The sequence below is a fragment of the Acomys russatus genome, chromosome 15, assembly GCF_903995435.1.
Source record: "Acomys russatus chromosome 15, mAcoRus1.1, whole genome shotgun sequence".
NCBI classification, from domain to species: Eukaryota; Metazoa; Chordata; class Mammalia; order Rodentia; family Muridae; genus Acomys; species Acomys russatus.
Window position 1 is genome coordinate 38,614,917 of NC_067151.1, and position 17,924 is coordinate 38,632,840.

The 17,924-nt window shown below is 41.8% G+C and overlaps 1 protein-coding gene across 1 annotated transcript in view; it reads left to right on the forward strand.

The window, feature by feature from the left end:
• Arhgef26 (Rho guanine nucleotide exchange factor 26) overlaps positions 1-17,924 on the forward strand; it is a 112,991-nt gene that overhangs the window by 69,417 nt on the left and 25,650 nt on the right. Inside the window, exons 6-10 of the mRNA XM_051157239.1 lie at positions 851-1,003; positions 4,343-4,472; positions 7,212-7,286; positions 9,640-9,729; positions 13,117-13,271. Of these exons, the coding sequence (XP_051013196.1) occupies positions 851-1,003; positions 4,343-4,472; positions 7,212-7,286; positions 9,640-9,729; positions 13,117-13,271 (603 nt within the window). The remainder of the gene's footprint in view (positions 1-850; positions 1,004-4,342; positions 4,473-7,211; positions 7,287-9,639; positions 9,730-13,116; positions 13,272-17,924) is intronic.

Here is a 17,924-nt window from a genome sequence, read left to right on the forward strand (position 1 = left end):
ATGTTCGATCCTCTCAGAAGCCTGTTGTTTAAAGTGAGACTATTCAGTCATGGTAGTCAAAAGAGCCACCAAAACAGATGGTAAAACCCAATGGTTATGCTTGAGTGTACATTGTATGTAATAACTAAATCAGCATACCTAAATTACTGTTCATGTGTCTCATACACAAAACTCTGATTACTCTGAATTGCAGCCTCATTAAATTGTGAACATATTAACTACTGTGCATAGTAATATATTTAAAATAATGTTTTTATTTTGCAAGGGCATGTGAGATTGGGCTCTTTTCAGATTTGTTTTGTCAGCATTAACTTGGGTCCTTTGCGTGTGTACGTTTCTAACTCTAATGTATTTTGGAGACGGGTCCTCACTACATTTCAGAGGCTAGCCTATGACCTGCTGTGCAGCCCAAGTTACACTCACACTCTGGTTTGCCTGCCTCTCCCTCCTCAGTGTTAGGGTTACAAACATGCGTGACCCTACTTCTCCTGTAAATGGCAAGGCAATCTATAAACATGACCCCTCCTTCCTTCATCAGCGCTCTTAAGAAATAGGAAAATCTGTTTATTTTTTAAAAGTCCAAAGGCAGAGAAATATCCAGGATTACCAATGTTTTAAGATAAACACTTAAAGCAATAATGTATATAATAATTTAAGATTAGACAAAATTTTCCATGTTGTTTTTTTTCTTTGTGAAGGGTACTGTTTTGTTTTTGCTTTCTAAAAAATAATCTTTTAAGTGTTGAAAACACTGTAGTGTTATTACTTTAAAACCCTACATGGGGATAATTATTATCTGTTGAAGTTTATAAAAGAAATATAATTGTGGTTCTCTTTTTTTTTTTTCTAGATTCTTTACAGAATTGGAAGCAAGACATCAGAATAACATCTTTATTGATGATATCAGTGACATTGTAGAAAAGCACACGACGTCCACATTTGACCCCTATGTGAAATACTGCACCAATGAAGTCTACCAACAGAGAACGCTACAGAAGTTGTTGTAAGCAGCGTCAAATGCTTCGGGATTGGATCCCTTGACTCACTTTTGATTGCAGCTCATTGATCTTTATCACGGGCATAGCCGTGCCTCCTAGGAGACGCTTTCCTCCTTGGAAGAAGTGAAAGCAGATGACGTTTAGAAGGAGGACGTTGGGTCCAGAGAGTTCTCTCTCTAATCATTAAGAAAATTAAAATTAAAGTGTGTTGAAGTTGTTGTCTTGCCCCAGCCCCGCCCCTTTCTTCCTCTTGCCTCACCACCACATAAGCCCCCAGTTTTCTAAGCTAGGAACCGACCATTAAGTGGTTTGCCAGAGGGCCAGAGGGGCTTCTTAAGTAGACCAGCGCTAGACACCAGGACCCAGGGCTTCCTTTCCTATTCTAACCTCTGTAAGGTATTTACAGGAACTGCAGGATCCCATGTGCCTCCCTGGGTAGGTAGGGGTGAGTTGCTGTCAGAGGGTTCAAAAGAACAGAAGAAAAAGACAAGCTTGGAGATTTTTAATTATGCCACAAGAAGGAGTCAAGCATTCTGTTTCTCTCTACACTTCTTTCTTTTTTAGATTATTGAGAGTACAGGCCTATCTTCATCTTTGAAAGAATCAACAGTTGAGCAGTTTATGTACTGTTTTATTTTTATAGGCTCCACTTGTCATAAGTAGCTAATTATTTATTCTGTAGTTGCCGACCATAAACCCAGTTTGGGGCTTCCTGGCTATTGTTAGTCTCACTCTTTCCTTGGAGTAGTGGCATTTATGGAGCCTCTTCTAGTCATTTCAGGCTAGGTGTGTGGTCTTTGGAGAGGCTGAGGGGATGGTGACAGTGTGCCAGGAGAATAAGGACCCAGATACTGAACCGCTAAGATTAACACATGGAAAAAGCTAGTTGGGAGAGGAAGGCTGGAAACCTTCCCACCTGGGTTTCTTGTGGCAAGCTTGAAGAGTAAGAACAGCTCTTCAGAGATGGACTTGGAAGAAGCTGCTGTTACATAAATGTCCTACCCAAGAGTCGTGCCCCTGGAGACTTAACACTTCTCGGCTAGTTCCCACTCACCCACTCCAACGCTTGGGAGCACTTTCCATTTCTTAATAAGCTGTTTGTATTTCTGTCTGTAAGCATATCCCTGGTGGAACTGTTTTCCCTAGAATCAGGTCCCCTCTGAACCCAGATCCCCGGCTCAGCACTTCCAAGCATGTCTCACCCAGACACTCTGCACCCACCTGTTTATCATTCAGCGCCTAACGAACCTGCATTTCAAAAAGCATTACTTCCAGCTTGGGGTGGGGCGCTGTGGCCCACGCCTTTAATCCCAGAGCGGGCGGATCTCTGTGAGTTCGAAGTCAGCCTGGTATACAAAGGGAGTCCAGGACAGCCAGGGATACACAGAGAGACCCTGTCTTGAAAAACCAAAAACAACAGCCAAAAGCATTACTTCCTGTCTTTCTCTTCCCCATCTTCTAGCTGCCCTTTTCACTTGCTTCCCCCTGGTATTTTTCTCTCAAACTCTTAACAGTTGTCCATGAACTTCCTTCTGAGTCTATGTGTAAATTCTTTTCTTACTGAGACTAAGATTCCCAAAGGCAGTCTCAGTTTCCCTGCCTTGAATTAGAGAGAACGTTACTCCTCAGTTTATTTTGTAGGATTTAAAAAAAAAAAAAAAAAAAAGTGAGCAGTTACTGCTATGTATTATGTGGTTCTTAAAAATAGATTTTGTCTAGATTCCTTTAATCAAACCATCATGGGAGCTTTTACAAGGAAGTCAGCGTTTGTGTCTTTAGGGGCATTCAAGGTTAGAGCTGTGACTGACTTTCTATGTCAGCAGCGTGTTAGAACCCCCAGACACCCTCAAAGCCCAGCCAGCAAAGATGCTCAAGTTCATCACAGACTTTTTAATCAGAACCCTCTGGGGATGGGAGGAGCCTGGGGCCTGTGAGATTTAAATATGCAACCTACATGCACTTTGTTTTTAATTTTCTAAAAACCTTGTTGAAACTGTTGAGGAGCGAGGGGCGGGCTGCAAACCGAAGGACTGGGGATTACATGACACATGACAAAGCAAGAAAGGAAAAACTGCTGAGAAAAAGATACTTAAAACTTCCCAGTGTGAGGAAATGAAAATGAGACATTTCAGTGTAGTTTCTCTTAATTTGATATTCTGGACGTTTCCCGCTTTATTTTTAGAAGTACTGAACCACATCGTCTAAATTTCCAAATGACGTATTTTATAAAATGATCATCATGGTCACTGTCCTGCTTCCTGGTTCTGAAGAGCCAGGTGGCTCTGCTACCTTCCCTTCCCATGGGACATGAGGGCTATGGGTGGGTGCTGCAGACCTCCTTAGGAGCAAAGGAAGGAGACTTGGCTTCTGCTATGGTTGCTAAGTGGGTGGCAAGGGAAGAGTCTTCGACAGCTCCCATCTCTTAGAATCTCCACCTCATCCCCCTTGAAGGCTCTATAGACAGCTCCACTGAAATTCTGTACCAGAGTGTCTGGCAACACTACATGGATACATGCCAGTATCATGGCCTTTTTCAGGTCAGTAGGAGATGAAGAGAAATATCTTGGTCATTGTGGCTGAAAGGTTTCCTGGCTAGACATACCTGTAATCCTAGGACCCGGGAGGATCTCAACCTAGAAGCCAGCCTGGCGAGCACCCCTCTCCAGAAAACTAAAACCCCCAAACAATGAAGCAAACACCACAAAAGTTTTCTTTATTAGAAAGAAGATCTTTGGAAAGTTCAAAATAACCTTAATAATCTTCCCTAAGCAATATTTCTTTCTTGGGCCCGGCCAGGGCCAGAGCAGTGGTACCGAGCATGACTATTGTGTTGGAGTGTGTTTGTATACAGTCAAGTACGGGCTCTGTTCATGCCACCTCATAATTGGCATGCTCTTCATTACAACGTGTGTCCCTCTTGTTCACACCCCACTTTTACAAATGCCTAGTTCACATGGGTTTTTTGTTTTGGTTTTTTGAGACAGGGTTTCTCTGTATAACAGCTCTGGCTGTCCTGGAACTTGATTTGTAGTCCAGGGTAGCCTCAAACTCACGGAGATCTGCCCGCCTCTACCTCCCAAGTGCTGGGATTAAAGGCTTGCACCACCACCGCCTGGCGAGTTCACATGTTTTATTTTTATAAATATTATTATAGGGCATTGCATTTATGTTTAGCATTAAATATAAAAGACAGGAGAGCCACCTGTGTTTTCCAGTGTATTATGGTGTATGTTGGTTTATATACTTACAAATCATTTGTAAGTATTTGGTAATTTGTTTCTATTTCCTTTGAAGATTGCAAAGGACATATTTTGAAGCTTCTTTCTGCATTGTCTCCCTCACAGAGCCACCAACCCCTCCTTTAAGGAAGTGTTGTTCCGGATTGAGTCCCATGAAGACTGCAGGAACTTACCTATGATTTCTTTTCTCATTCTCCCCATGCAGAGAGTGACTCGTCTTCCCCTGCTGATGGATGTAAGGCATGATTTGGTGGCTTTGTCCTCTCAATATCAGCTGCTATAAAGTCTGACTAAGTTCTCTGAAGTTTCTCTTTAATTTAGACTCGTGTGGTCCCTCTGGGGATGCTTGTTTACTTTACACACTTTGGGGGTGGGTGGGAATGATATTGGCTTCTTGAGGTCAAGAGACTTAAGTTCCATCTTTGTCTGAGACCTTGGACAAGTCTCTTTGTTTTACATTCCTTCCATCTCAAGTGTTTCTAGATGCTTTGGGCCCAGTTTCACTTGGAAATGTGATTCTTGTAGTCTCCACCATTTGTTGTGTAAAGTGGCTTCAGAATCCCAGCATCCTTTTGGAATTAGGTAACCGTCCTAATGGAAGCAAGAGTTTGACTTTGAATAATGACAAGACATGCTGAGGGAAGGGCACAGATACCATCTGTCTGTGATAGGGCCTGCTTAGCCAGTGGGCAGAGAGTGTCTTCTGATCTAATTAGGACAGATTGTCACAGATGTACTTTAAAATCGGGCTGTTATTTTGGCATGGTACCAGTTTTTATGTCTTTGATTTTATAGACCAAAACACAGAGTAAAAATTTATCAGAAATAGATAATTGGGAAAAGCTGCAAAAATATATTCCATTTTCTATATTCCATTGTAAATTCTGAGATACTCTTAAGCAACAGTGAAACTCTGAAGGACAGCAAAGTGTGTGACAAATGTCACTTCCTTACTGTGCCACAGTTGTATGACAGCCTTATCAGTATTTCAGAATTCTAATTCATAAACCCTTCTTTCTCCTCTCTCGTCACCTCAGTCTACCATATTTACCTCCTCCTTCTCCCCCATCACCTGTAATTTCAGAAACACAGTCACAGTTGGTTAAGGATGGAGACACATCCTGAGAATGCATGGCTAGCAATGCCAGTGCCATGTGGCATCACTGATCATGTTTGTACGAATCCAACCTCAGCATCTCTGGGAAAAGTAATCTCAGTGTGCGGTCCATAATTGGCCCAATGAGTAACTTGAAGCTTTTAAAAATTTGATTGATTTTCAGAGATCTGTATTTACCCTATCTAAAGACAGAATACATTAATATTTGGTTAAACAGAATGGTAATCCTATTTCCAACACCCCGAACTGCACAGTTTTGGGCTATTTAGGCATGGTTACACTGTGGGCTTCTTATGCTTTTGTGTTACACTCCTGCTAGAGATTCTGAGTGAAGCCGTAGCCTGTCTTCTCAGACAATTAATGAATGCACACAATTTTTGGTAAAAGCTTATTATATAGTTTTCAGTGAAAGATATCTGCCCTCATGGAAATAACTAAAATACTTTTCATGTTGCTTTTATATCATTAAGGGGGACAAAATTTATTTTGGAACCATGAGCAGAGTTCTAAAAGTGCAATGAACAGAATATGAAGTTATGAAGTATTAGTTGTATATATGGCTCATAATGTGGTTAAATATTCTTTCTAGAAAACTTGCATATATATATGTGTATGTATGTGTGTGTGTATGTATATATATGCATTCCTTATGACAGGTCAACTTTTTGAGAGGAGAATCATTACTATAAACCCACATATGATGCACTCCACACTTCTCTCACGTGGCAGTTCCACGGCCAGAGTTCCGGATTTATAGACTGCACTCATTTGCAGTCAGAGCACAATGGTCTGCTAGTCACTAGCCACGTTCTGCCCCTGCCTGATGACTGGTGCCCTCATGTGTTTCCCATACGCGGGAACCCGGGCAGAAGCAAATGTATTTAAAGCACTGCCTGCTAAATTTCACTTCACTGGGAAACTTGCTTAACTTTGTTAAGGGGTGCACATTTCCAACACACCCCTCGGTTCCCTGAGCTTTCAAAGTTTTATGTACAAGCGGAGTGTTCCTTACTAAGAATGCCTGCAGTGAGGTGTGTTTTATATTTTGAATAATTTTGGAATATTTTCATACATATAATGAGGTGACATGGGAATGGAGTGCAAGCCTACACATGAAATTCATTTGTGTTCTGAGCATACCTTATATGCATATTCTAAAGAGAGTTATATGCATCTAATAATTGTGTGTACGACAGTTTCTTGGTGTGGAGTTTTCCACTTGGGATGTGGTTATGACAGCAAAACGTTTTATAGTTTTAAAGATTCAGGATTTGTATATTTTTGTATTTTAGAAAGTCATATTTCAGCTTCTTTTTAATTGATCATCAGAGTAACTTCTGTATGCACTGCATTCAAATAAGATGTGGTTAAATCACTTGCCACTTAGCTCTGGGAACAGGGCTGGGGTGGCAGCTCTGGAGAGCACCTGTTCTGCAGGGGCAAGGGCAGGCTGTATCCCTGCACAAGAAGCAAAACAAGACAAAATCAGCCTCTTGTAGTAGCTAGCCTATGTTATATCTGGCATTGCTGCAGTTTTGCAGAGGAGGGAAGTGATGCTTATCTATGGCCAGTCTCTTGCCCATGCTTAAATATCTAGCATAAGGCAGGTCTGAGGTTTGTCAGCCAATCAGCTGGCCTCTGAACTCTTTGGTTATTTATCTGGATTTGCTCAGGCTTTATGTATTTAATGTATTTAAATAATATTTTCTAGTTTTGTTAGTTGCATTTTAATATCTTTACCCCTAATCATTTGCCAGATAGAGTGCTTTGAATGAGTAAGAGGAAATGGCTAAATAGCAAGTTAGTTTGTTTCATATGATCAACCAGTTGGTTTTGTTTCCTTTTCCTTCATCTCAGACTATCTGTCAAAAAACACCCAAGGACTCTCCGAAGTATGAAGTCTGCAAAAGGGCCTTGAAGGAAGTGAGCAAGGTAACCGTTTACCATAATAACAGTAAACCATGTCGAAAGCTTGGAAGAGTCCAGCAAGTCTGTGCTTGCTATATAAGCCTGAGATCCAGGGAGCCATATTCAAATACATTTGTGTGTTGATTGTTTCAGACAGGTTTTGTATTATGTAGCCATCTATATCTCATCTTATCTGATGTGTTAATAGCTATTTGTTGGTTCTCAGCTTCAACAAATATTTATAAACTACAATACCAGGAATAATGCTGGCCTCTAAATATTTGCTGACAAGGCAGGTGTGGTTATTGGATTCATGGTATGTGCAGGATAAAGAGAAGGACATACATTAAGTAGAACCACAGGAAAGGGTGATGAGTGGAATGGGAGGGAAGTAAGAGTGATGCTTTAACTGAGATCTAAAGAGTAGCTGTGAATCAGAGCATGGAAAAGATGTCTTGGGTGTGTAGAGGCCCAAATGCAAGTGTTGGAGAATTTGAAGAACTCACTGGGAGAGAGTGGGAGTAAGGGAGTGAGAAGAAGAGGAATAGAGCTAGGGAGCAATGGAGGAGGAACCAGGGAGGCCATGTTAGGGAGTTGGGGACTGCAGTCTAAGATGATGATGAAGCTATGAATTCATATAAGGTGAAAAGACTCTGTGTGTGTGTATGTGTGTGTGTGTGTGTGTACCTTTATATGTCCAGTAGGCTTGGAATTAGTGAGCACTATGAAGGACAGGAGTCAAAGAAATAAATATAATCCCTGATTGGACAACTGGGTCAATTTTTAATTCATTTCTGTGGAAAGATAAATTCCACACTGGACATAGCGTAGTGCAGATCCTATGAAACATGAATTCTGGGTGACAACTTAGAGGAGAGACACGAATTGGAGCCCTGGATTTGGGAGCCATTAGCATAGGTGAGAGTTGAGATGGGAGTATGCAGCCATTTACCTGGGATGCGGATGCAAAACAGGAAGCAGAACAGCCACAGTAAGCTCCTTAGTCTTATTTGGATGAAAATAGCCAGTATAGGAGACTTCAAAACAAATGAAATGTGTCAGAGAAAAGGAAAACAGAACAGCCTAGCAAATGATTAAACAGTTACGTCATGGATGCTCCTGACGGAGAAAGGGGAAGTATGACTTAGGCATTAGCATAGTTCATCCTTAGATGGCACAGAAGAATCAGAAGTGTGCCAGGCAACGAGTGGGATGTGCAGACACTGCAGACTGCCACCCCAGCTGCTGGCTACTTCAGGATTCAGGCCTGCAGTAGAAAAAGAAATAGTTGTGGCTGAAAGGGGAGTAGTATTTATTTAAAGATAGAAAAATGGGGCTGGAGAGATGGCTCAGCGGTTAAGAGCACTGGCTGTTCTTCCAGAGGTCCTGAGTTCAATTCCCAGCAACCACATGGTGGCTCACAACCATCTATACCCTCTAAAGCCCTCTTCTGGCTTGCAGGTGTACATGCAGATAGAACACTCATATACATAAAATAAGTAAATAAAATCTTAAAAAAAAAAAGTGTATGTTTAGTTACTCTTAAATTATGGCCATGCTTGTGGGTAGCATTATGAGCAGGGCACGGATGCGGAGATTGAGCATGCCAGAAACTTCCTAGTTGTCTTCTGTTGCCTGCTTCTTGTATGGCTGGGAAAAGACCTTCACTCCACTTTATTATAAAGTAGTATTTCTTTTTATCAGCTTTAAGTGGACTCATTATTGTACTCATCTTTAAAAGCCAGTTGGCAAATGAGGATTAGTCTAGTGACCCAAATATATACTAAATATTCATCATAAGTCCATGAACCCATTTATTTGCAAATAATCCAGTATTTTTCATTGACCAGGGCTTCTCTTAGCTGGGTATTGCTGAAGAATTACCTCCACTTCCCTCTGCCAGCACCCCATTGTGGTCCCATGATTTTATGGAACACCGCTTAGATTTTATTTTTTCCTCTGAAGTTGGTAATCTGCATCCTGCTACCCTGCTCTGGGAGAGAAGATGAGCTGTAGCTTGCCCTGACCTAGGCTGGGCAATGATGAAGCTAGACAGAAGACAGGAGCAGGCTAGAGAGAGACCTAAAGTGTGTGATGAAACCTCCTGTGGAGGGTGTGGAGGCACAGAGCAAACACATCTCTGGAAAGCTTCTGAGACTCTTCCCCCGCCCCTTGGGGGCACAGTGTCCCTTCTGGGTAGAACTGTGGGTTCTCTAACTATCAGACATGGGTCCCTGGAATGTCTGGTGTGTCGATGATTTTCTGGGGGAGACCTGATATTGAAAGTGTAGTTTTCTGGGGGAAAATGGGCCATATAAAGTAAAATAAAGTGAGGCTTCTCTTCAGATTTCTTCATCTCCTCATTCTGTGTTCCCAGTTGGTTCGACTGTGCAATGAAGGAGCCCGGAAGATGGAGAGGACGGAGATGATGTACACAATTAATTCCCAGCTGGAGTTTAAAATTAAGGTAGTCTTCTGTCTATGTTTATTGTATTACTGCTGCTAACGAAGTAAATTGGAATTAGCTTTTCAAGGAAGGACTATAAATTGGGAAGAGAAGCTAACAGAGGACTCCCCAGATGCCTAGGGGAGTCTCCAGGCTTCTCTCCCAGCCATGAAGGAAACCACCGAAGAGTTAATGTAATTGAAAGTCATAGTTGATAAAAGGGAGTCTTCCAGCGTTGTTAGTAGGTCCTGCATAATAATGGTACCCCCTGGACTGGGCCAGGCTGTTCTAAATCAAGGAAGAGCACTACTCTGTTTTTTGCAGAAAGTGTGTTTTCTTGTAACTCTTGTTGGAGGCATGTCACCTTTTACTGCTTGTCTGATATTGCTCATGAGCAGATGTCAGGATGAACGGACAAGCAGAAAGTGACAGATAATGGCAAACCTAGGTCACTCTCTGTTCTTTGTTGGAGTTCTTAATAAGCTTACAATTGTGCTTTTATTATATAACACATAAATTTAATTAGGCAATTTTGAATGGCCCTATATATTTCCTAGCAAAACTTTCTAACTTACACGGTAGTTCTCTATTGATCAACATGTAATGGGATTCTGCAGAAGGCACATTCTCTGCCATGGTACAGAGTTTGGGAAGTGCTGATATGGGACAGCTATACCCATTTATTGCATAAACGGAAAAAAAAACCAGAACCCAGATAATAATAGAGTCACTCAACTAATGATGGCAAACATCAGGATGAGTGTGAATCAGGCTGAGGGCCCCAGGGGTCCTGAATGACCATGGTGTAAACTCTTCCATTGTAATACCCTAACTATAATCATCTAAATGCAGATTTGTAATTCATAAAATAGATTATTGACTAATTTAGATCATTTATAAATGCCGTTTAGTCCACCTTATGACCTTATATCTCTTAGTGGATGATAATGATAGACATTTGTATTTTGTTCATCTTAAAGATGAGAAAAACAGAAGTTCAAAGAGGTTGAGCTTTTCTTCCAAGAATTATGCACATAATCAGGTGTGCTTTGCAGTGTAAGAAAGGCCTTTCCAACATACAGCAAATGTAGAGGCCAGAAAATGAAAACTATACTTACTTAGTTCATTATGTGAAAATTTACAAACTTTTCACTATACAGGAACAATAAAGACAAAAAATAGAGGAACTCACACATGGGGAAGAAATAGTTGCAGCCCTGTTCTTAGAGCATTCACCCCACACCTCCCATGTAAGATCAGAGTGACAAGGAAAAGAGAGGGAACAGACACTGGAAACGACAAGGTAGAAAGCTGCTGGCGGGGATGGGGTGGGGTGGAGTGGAGGCAAGTAACTGTTACCTTTTTGAAAAATGATGTCATTTCATTCAGAAATTGCCAATGGCCGTTCATATAGCAAGCAATCCAGAAGAATCAGAAGACATTGAATTGGTGAGGTTGCAGAAACTGGCATTTTGCAGATTGATGGAAAGGGCTGTCACAGTCCTGGAACTTACTGTCAGATTTACATAGCAAATTTTTCTAAATGAGCAATCCTGCTTCTGAGGGATTATTCTGTACGGTGGATATAAATTTCACATAGTTATTTACATAGTGCTTGTTTTAGCAGAGGACCAGAAACAATTTAGATATCTACGATTACACCAATAGAGCACACAAAGCCGACTTTGGGGGTGGGGGAGGATTGCGGTTTTAGGTACCTATGAAAATTGTCTTATATATTACTACACGAAAAAATTAGATGTTAAAAAAGGTGTTTTTGTCAAAGACATTTCTGGAAAGGCACAGAAGGATCTAGCATTTGCGATTACCTCTAGAGACAAGAGTCAGTGTGTAGGAACTGGGTGGGAGAGAAAGAGGGCAAAGGGGAAGTTTTTCCACATAACACTCATAACGCCACATTTTTGTTTCTAAAGGAAGGATAGACATTCCAGAAGCTACTCTCAGCTTTGGGTGAATAAGTGAAAATTTATCATTTCCTGGTGGGACTCAAGGACTCTATAAAAATGCGCCTACTTTAAAACAACAAAGCAGTGGAAAACTTGCTACCTAACTCCTAAACAGAGCGTGTCGTAGGGCGGCATGTATGCTGGAGCGCCTTCAGGACTACCCTGGGCTTAGATCCAGGGCTGATGCGAAATGGCAGGACAGCTTTGTGCTGCCAGCACTTGCACCTCCTGGGACCTAACCTGACACATGTGTTTTTGTAGCCATTCCTAAGCACCCTGCTCGGAGTCATCTTGAGCAAGCCTTTCTCTGTTGACCCTAGGGCTGCTCCTGTTAGAAGATTGTGTGATTCAGATTGAAGGGGCTGGAAACTCCACGGCCTTCCTCACAAACCAGTTTGCAAAGCTCGGGCTTAGCCATATTCTTTCATCTTCCTTGCTGAACTTGTATTTAGCTGATGGGCAACCTTCTTATAAAAGCCCCTTTTAAAGTTGAAAAACTATGAAATCCTTCCTTTGCTTCTTCATTTCCTCCTTAATATCCTCAATTTCCTTTAGCTATTTTTAATCATTCTTCTCTTAGTGGGATGACATCTGCTGGGCCGTATTACTGTGCCTGTCTTCTGTATGTCTAGGAACTTTTGCTTATTTTATGGATATACGTTTTTAAATCAAGTTTTTTGGCAGTATGCATTTCTAGTAACTTTATTTATTTATTTTTTTAAAAAGGAAAGAACTCTAAGAAGTGAAAATTATTCTGTGGTTTTGAAAGTCTTCCAGTTGGCTTGTACAAAGCTGAATAAAGAAAAAGTAGTATATAATTCTTTGGATGCAGCCTTTTCTGGGAGGTTATGAGGGTTCCTGAGAAGGACTCCATTTTCATAGCCAGACAGTGGCATGAGGTTTTCAGGGATGTATTTACACAGTGCAGACTCCATAAGCTAAAAAACAGGTACTCTTGAGAATATGGCTTGGTAGCCTTCTGTAGATTTTTCTTTTTTTCTTTTTCTTGGAAAATTCTTTTGTAATTAATAAAGTGAATACAGACTTTTAGACTTGTCTCTTGATAACCTCAGGTGTCTATGGATTTCCATGTTTATACTCTACTTTAAGATACTTATAATAACTGATAGATTTAATCACCAAGTTTTTCAATTTTAGATGACTCTAGGTTTTTGTTTTTGTTTTGTTTTTATAGTTCAGAGTTAATGGGAAAGTCATGATTTTGTTACCCAATAACATTTTCTTGTTGTTTTGCTTTTGTACGGACAAACTAATAAGCTTTTAATGTTGAAGAATCAATGGTATTTTCTCTTGGAGAATGTGCCATCACCAACTGCACCTTGGCACTATCTACCTGTAAAATAATGAAGCATCTCGTCAGAATATAATGCATTATTGGCCTTCACTTGGATGTGGGCACTAAGCTTCTCTCTCTTTATAGCCCTTCCCTCTCGTCTCCTCATCCCGGTGGTTGGTGAAAAGAGGGGAGTTGACAGCCTACGTGGAAGACACCGTGCTGTTCTCAAAGAGGATGTCCAAACAGCAAGTCTACTTCTTCCTCTTCAATGATGTGCTTATTATCACGAAGAAGAAGAGGTGAGTGCCTGTCAAGTGTTGCCTGTTTGTTAGCGCGCCATCCTTCTAAAGCCTAGCTGGATGTTAGGGCGCCATCCTTCTAAAGCCTAGCTGGATGTTAGCGCGCCATCCTTCTAAAGCCTAGCTGGATGTTAGCGCGCCATCCTTCTAAAGCCTAGCTGGATGTTAGGGCGCCATCCTTCTAAAGCTGGATGTTGAATCAAAGCCCCATCTGGCTTTCACTGTCTCTGAATACAAGGATACATAAGTCTTGATTATGAAGCTCGTGCTCCCAGGCACCCTCAACTGAGCTTTTACAGAGTCTCAACCGGTGTGCTCTGAGCATCTGAGGCACCCATAGCACTCCATCCTCCCACCATGTTTAGGGAGGCTGCACTGCATTCAAACACCCCTTTCCAAACTTCTTCAGTCATAGGGCTTTTGTGTAAATCAAAATAAATGGTTAAGGACATGTTAGGGGCAACTCTGGTATGCCTTGTGACTTAATTTCAAAGATGCCCATAATGGTTATTTACCGACGTGTGCCCATGCATGGCATGGTGTTGAGCATGCCCCTTCCTTGGGGGGAATGAAGTACCTGAGTTGATGGTAAAGTGTTTTTCCTCTTCCGCCTTCCTGCTCTGCATTTATAGTCTTCTTGAGTTGACCAGGGGGACGACCATAAAGCTTTATCTTTACAGTTTTTGTTATCTCAAACAGTTCTCAGGAGATACACACACACACACACAGACACACACACACACACACACACACACACACTCCTTAGCTCTGCTTTTCTCCAGGGAACATTCTCTATGACGTGTTTTACATGATGACATTACTCAGTACACATAGAGCTGCAAAGTAACTTCCTGTTGGCATAAGATATGTTTGGCATCTTTACCAGACTATAGGGTGGAAATAAAAATGGAAAAACTGTGGGGCATTTTCATGTATGAAGGAGATGGCAGTAGGTAGTGCAGAGGGTAAAATGTCAACAATAGAGATCGAGTTTTATGAAAATAGTAAGTAAATGTCCAAATTTAACCTGTGAGATTTATTCTAATACTAGTTGTGAGTTGCTGACTTTGTAGACTGATAAGTCAACCTAAAACAAGACAGAGATTGAGGTGCTTTTTAATCTGACAGTGTTATGAATTATTCAGTTGTGTGCCTATGACAGTAGAACAGAAACTTTGATGGTGTACCACAAAAGTAACTGGAGGAGGAAAGGGTTTATTTTATCCTACAGTTCCATATAATAATTCATCACAGAGATAAGTCAGGGCAGGAACCTGGAGGCAGGAACTGACGCAGAGGCCATGAATGAGTGCTGCTTACTGGCTAGGCCCGTGGCTTACTTATACCTCCCAGTATCACCTGCCCAGGGACGGCACTGCCCACTGTGGAATGGACCCAGAACCAACCATCAGTCAAGAAAATGGTGCACAGGCTTGCCTATAGGCCAGGATGGTGGAGGCGTTTTCTTAGTTGAGGTTCCCTCCTCCCAAAGGCATAGCGAGCACAGCATGTTTTTCTGACTTTCATAACAGATTTTTCTCAGAGTTGTTGGGTTTAGACAGTTTCTCTAGTTAACCCAGGCTAGCCTGGAGCTCACTATGTAGCCACGCTAGCTTCTGTCAGTCACTCCCGCCTTGGTATCTTTAGTGCTGGGATTACACTGTGTCCCACCCTGCTCGGCTTTCAATATAAATTAAGTTTTAGGGAGCCTGTGTTCTTGATCCCTAACGTCTTCCAGCTGTCTCAGTGAACCCAAAGTTTTAACTTATCTTTTGAATTGAAGGACAAAATAAAAATTGACAATACCATGCCAATTTTAAGTATTAGAGTTGTTTTGGCTGTGTTGACTGACAACTTAATGAGAGCTATCGCTTTGGAGGTACTTCCAAAACCAGGGTAGTAAAGTTTGTGTTTTTGAGCTTGCACAGAACTAGTCAATAAACACAGAATTAAGGCATATGGCATCTCACTTAGCAGCCGATTTTGTCTTCACGGGTGGCTTTGCCGTCATATTTTGTGTTGATCCAGCTATGCCAAATTCATGTGTTCAAGTGTTTTTGAAATTGTAATCTTAATGACAGAAAGAGTAAGACATATATTCCCAGTCCAGAGGGCAGCCTGAGAACCTAATTAACTTTTGCCGAATCTGCTATTTTCTTGCCCTATAAATAGGTTCATCGTCTGCCTAAAGTCCTCTGAACTGAGGAAATACCTTTGAAACCCTGCTTGTCCATGAGTCTGTGGGAACGAGGGGTGATAAAAACAGGCCGGGTTTGAAATGTGCAGTATGTCCTACTATATTTACCCAGTAGCTTCCAGGAGGCAAGTGCAGATGCTTTGCATGCCAGAGGCCGCAGCAAGCGAGATAGAACCGCCTTGAGTCAGACAACCATTCAGACAGGGCTACACAGGAGAGATAAGGGATCATGATCTGTGCCAGGTCTCCAGGACTGATCCAGCCACCCACTGCCTGGTTGAAATTACAAGGCTCAGGCAAGCAGTTTGGCTGCTGGACTTGTAGTAGTTTCCAGCATAGGGAGGCTTCTTTTCTGGTTACTGAGAGTAGTCTCGTGGGAGGACTGTTATTCCTCCTCCTACAGGCCAGGCTGGCAGATAGTGTGAGCTAGGCTCGGTTCCTAGTTTGCTGAGTGTGTGACCCGTCAGCACACAAGCTGGTGCTTGCAGAGAAGGATTGGTGCAACCCATGGGGCCGTCTTCAAAGACAGTATTTTTTAATTTTTTTTATTTTAATGTTTTACATTAGAAGAAAATGCAAAGATTTTTTTTTTATCAGGTTTGGGCTGCTTGTTAGTCATTTTATTAATAGTTTATTCTACCAAATTTCAAAGGGATACATCTAATTTGATGACTTCTGATGAGAAAGTGAATTTGTTGGCTTTTGAAGCTGTGACTGAAAGCTACCTGCGTCTGCTTTGATCTGACCTCAGCAGCGATGCTTCGGTTGTGGGGTGGCCTGTGATGGAGTGTTAAGCACAATCTGTGGTGTCTATCCATTTGTTGGCTCATAGCACTTCTTCCCGCCATCTCAAGTGTTGCCTACTGCCTTTCCAGGTGAGAGCTGCTTGAGAGCAACACCAGACTGGAAACCACCCTTGCTCTCTGAGTAACACTGGCGTGTGTCAGTGTATGACAGGACGCAGCAGTAAAAGTAAAATTGTTTTATGAACATGATGCGTTACGGCTAGTAGCAGATTAATATGTACTAACATATAGTGACCGATATATGCCGATAATAACACAGAAGCTGGCTCCATACTATACCCACATGTATAGCTGTATGGAGTTAAGTACAGTTGATCCTATTTTTGAAATGCATAAACTGAATCTAAGACCTCAGTTGGTTAAAACTCCAAAAGCTTGGGAGGCAGTTTACTATCTTATATATATATATATATGCCTAGTCTTTTCTCCTACTTCTGTGTGAGTCTGGAAGCAGACACCTGTCCCTGAGCTGCTCTCCTATGGCTGCGGGATCACAGTAGTAGAAAGTGAGTGGCTCAGGAGGCCAGAAGGCCCACTCACACCCTCTCCGATGACTCCAAGCATGCTTTCCAGTCTGCCTGTGTTTCCATAGGGCCTGCTTCCCTGACGTGTTCTCTGTGTGGCTCTGACTCCCCCATCTCTCTTCATTTAGTTATCGGATGCAGAGCCTGGGTCAACCGGTCAATCCAGCACGACTCAATTACATCTGCAGAGGCTTCGTTTCTAAATAACGCAACTGTCAAAGTGCCCAGATTTAGGACTCCATCTTGCTTCTTTGCAGCATATAGTCCAACACACTACACTCCCTGGCTCCTTACAGTCATCTCAGTTAAACACAGCTTAAAGTGCAGTGACATCCTAAGGTAGTCCTGGGTCACATGTTAACATCAATTCACTCCAGTTTTGAATAGGTTTCAGAATGTTGTCATGGTCACATGACTCGGGCATCTCTGTTTGGTGCTTTCCTATGATATTGTCATATCCAAATCTTGTCTATCAAATCTCTCCTTCTCCTGCACCCATTCCCTTCTTAGTAAAAGGTCCCTCTCTCTTTTAGGTACTATGGTAAACCTAAAAGATTGCGTGACTGTCTGTGTGTACGGAGCTTCCACATACAAATGGTCACAAGCTTTCTAGCTAGCTCATGAAATATACCTTGTCTTCCACATGACCACACTGCCCTTATACCCACCTTTTCAGGTCACTTTCCCTCCTTGGTCTTTACATTTCACATTCAAAATGTTTCAAAACATGAATCTATTTAGTTTACCCCTTGGCAAGACTTACCATCTTATCTTGCTTTTTGCACAATTGCCTTGCATGTCTCTCTGTCTGCTAGGACCTCCTCCTCCTCCTTCGTTTGTGCCTCTCTTCACTATTCTAGATGCCAGCCCCAGGAGGGGTTTTTCTCTCTCCCTGGAATGTTTTTTTTTTCCCCTTCACTTCACTGCTTTTCTAGGCAGCATTCTCCTCTTTTAGGTTTTACATCCACTAGGGTTTTATTAAGTTCTCTTTTCATGTCCCTGTGATCCAATAAGCCTGGGCACTTTCTTTGCTCTAACATTTCATGTCAACTATGAGCCTGTGTCTCATATTGACCTTTGTCCTTGGTGTATAGCCAGCCACTTTGGCGTTAAGAATGCTCATATA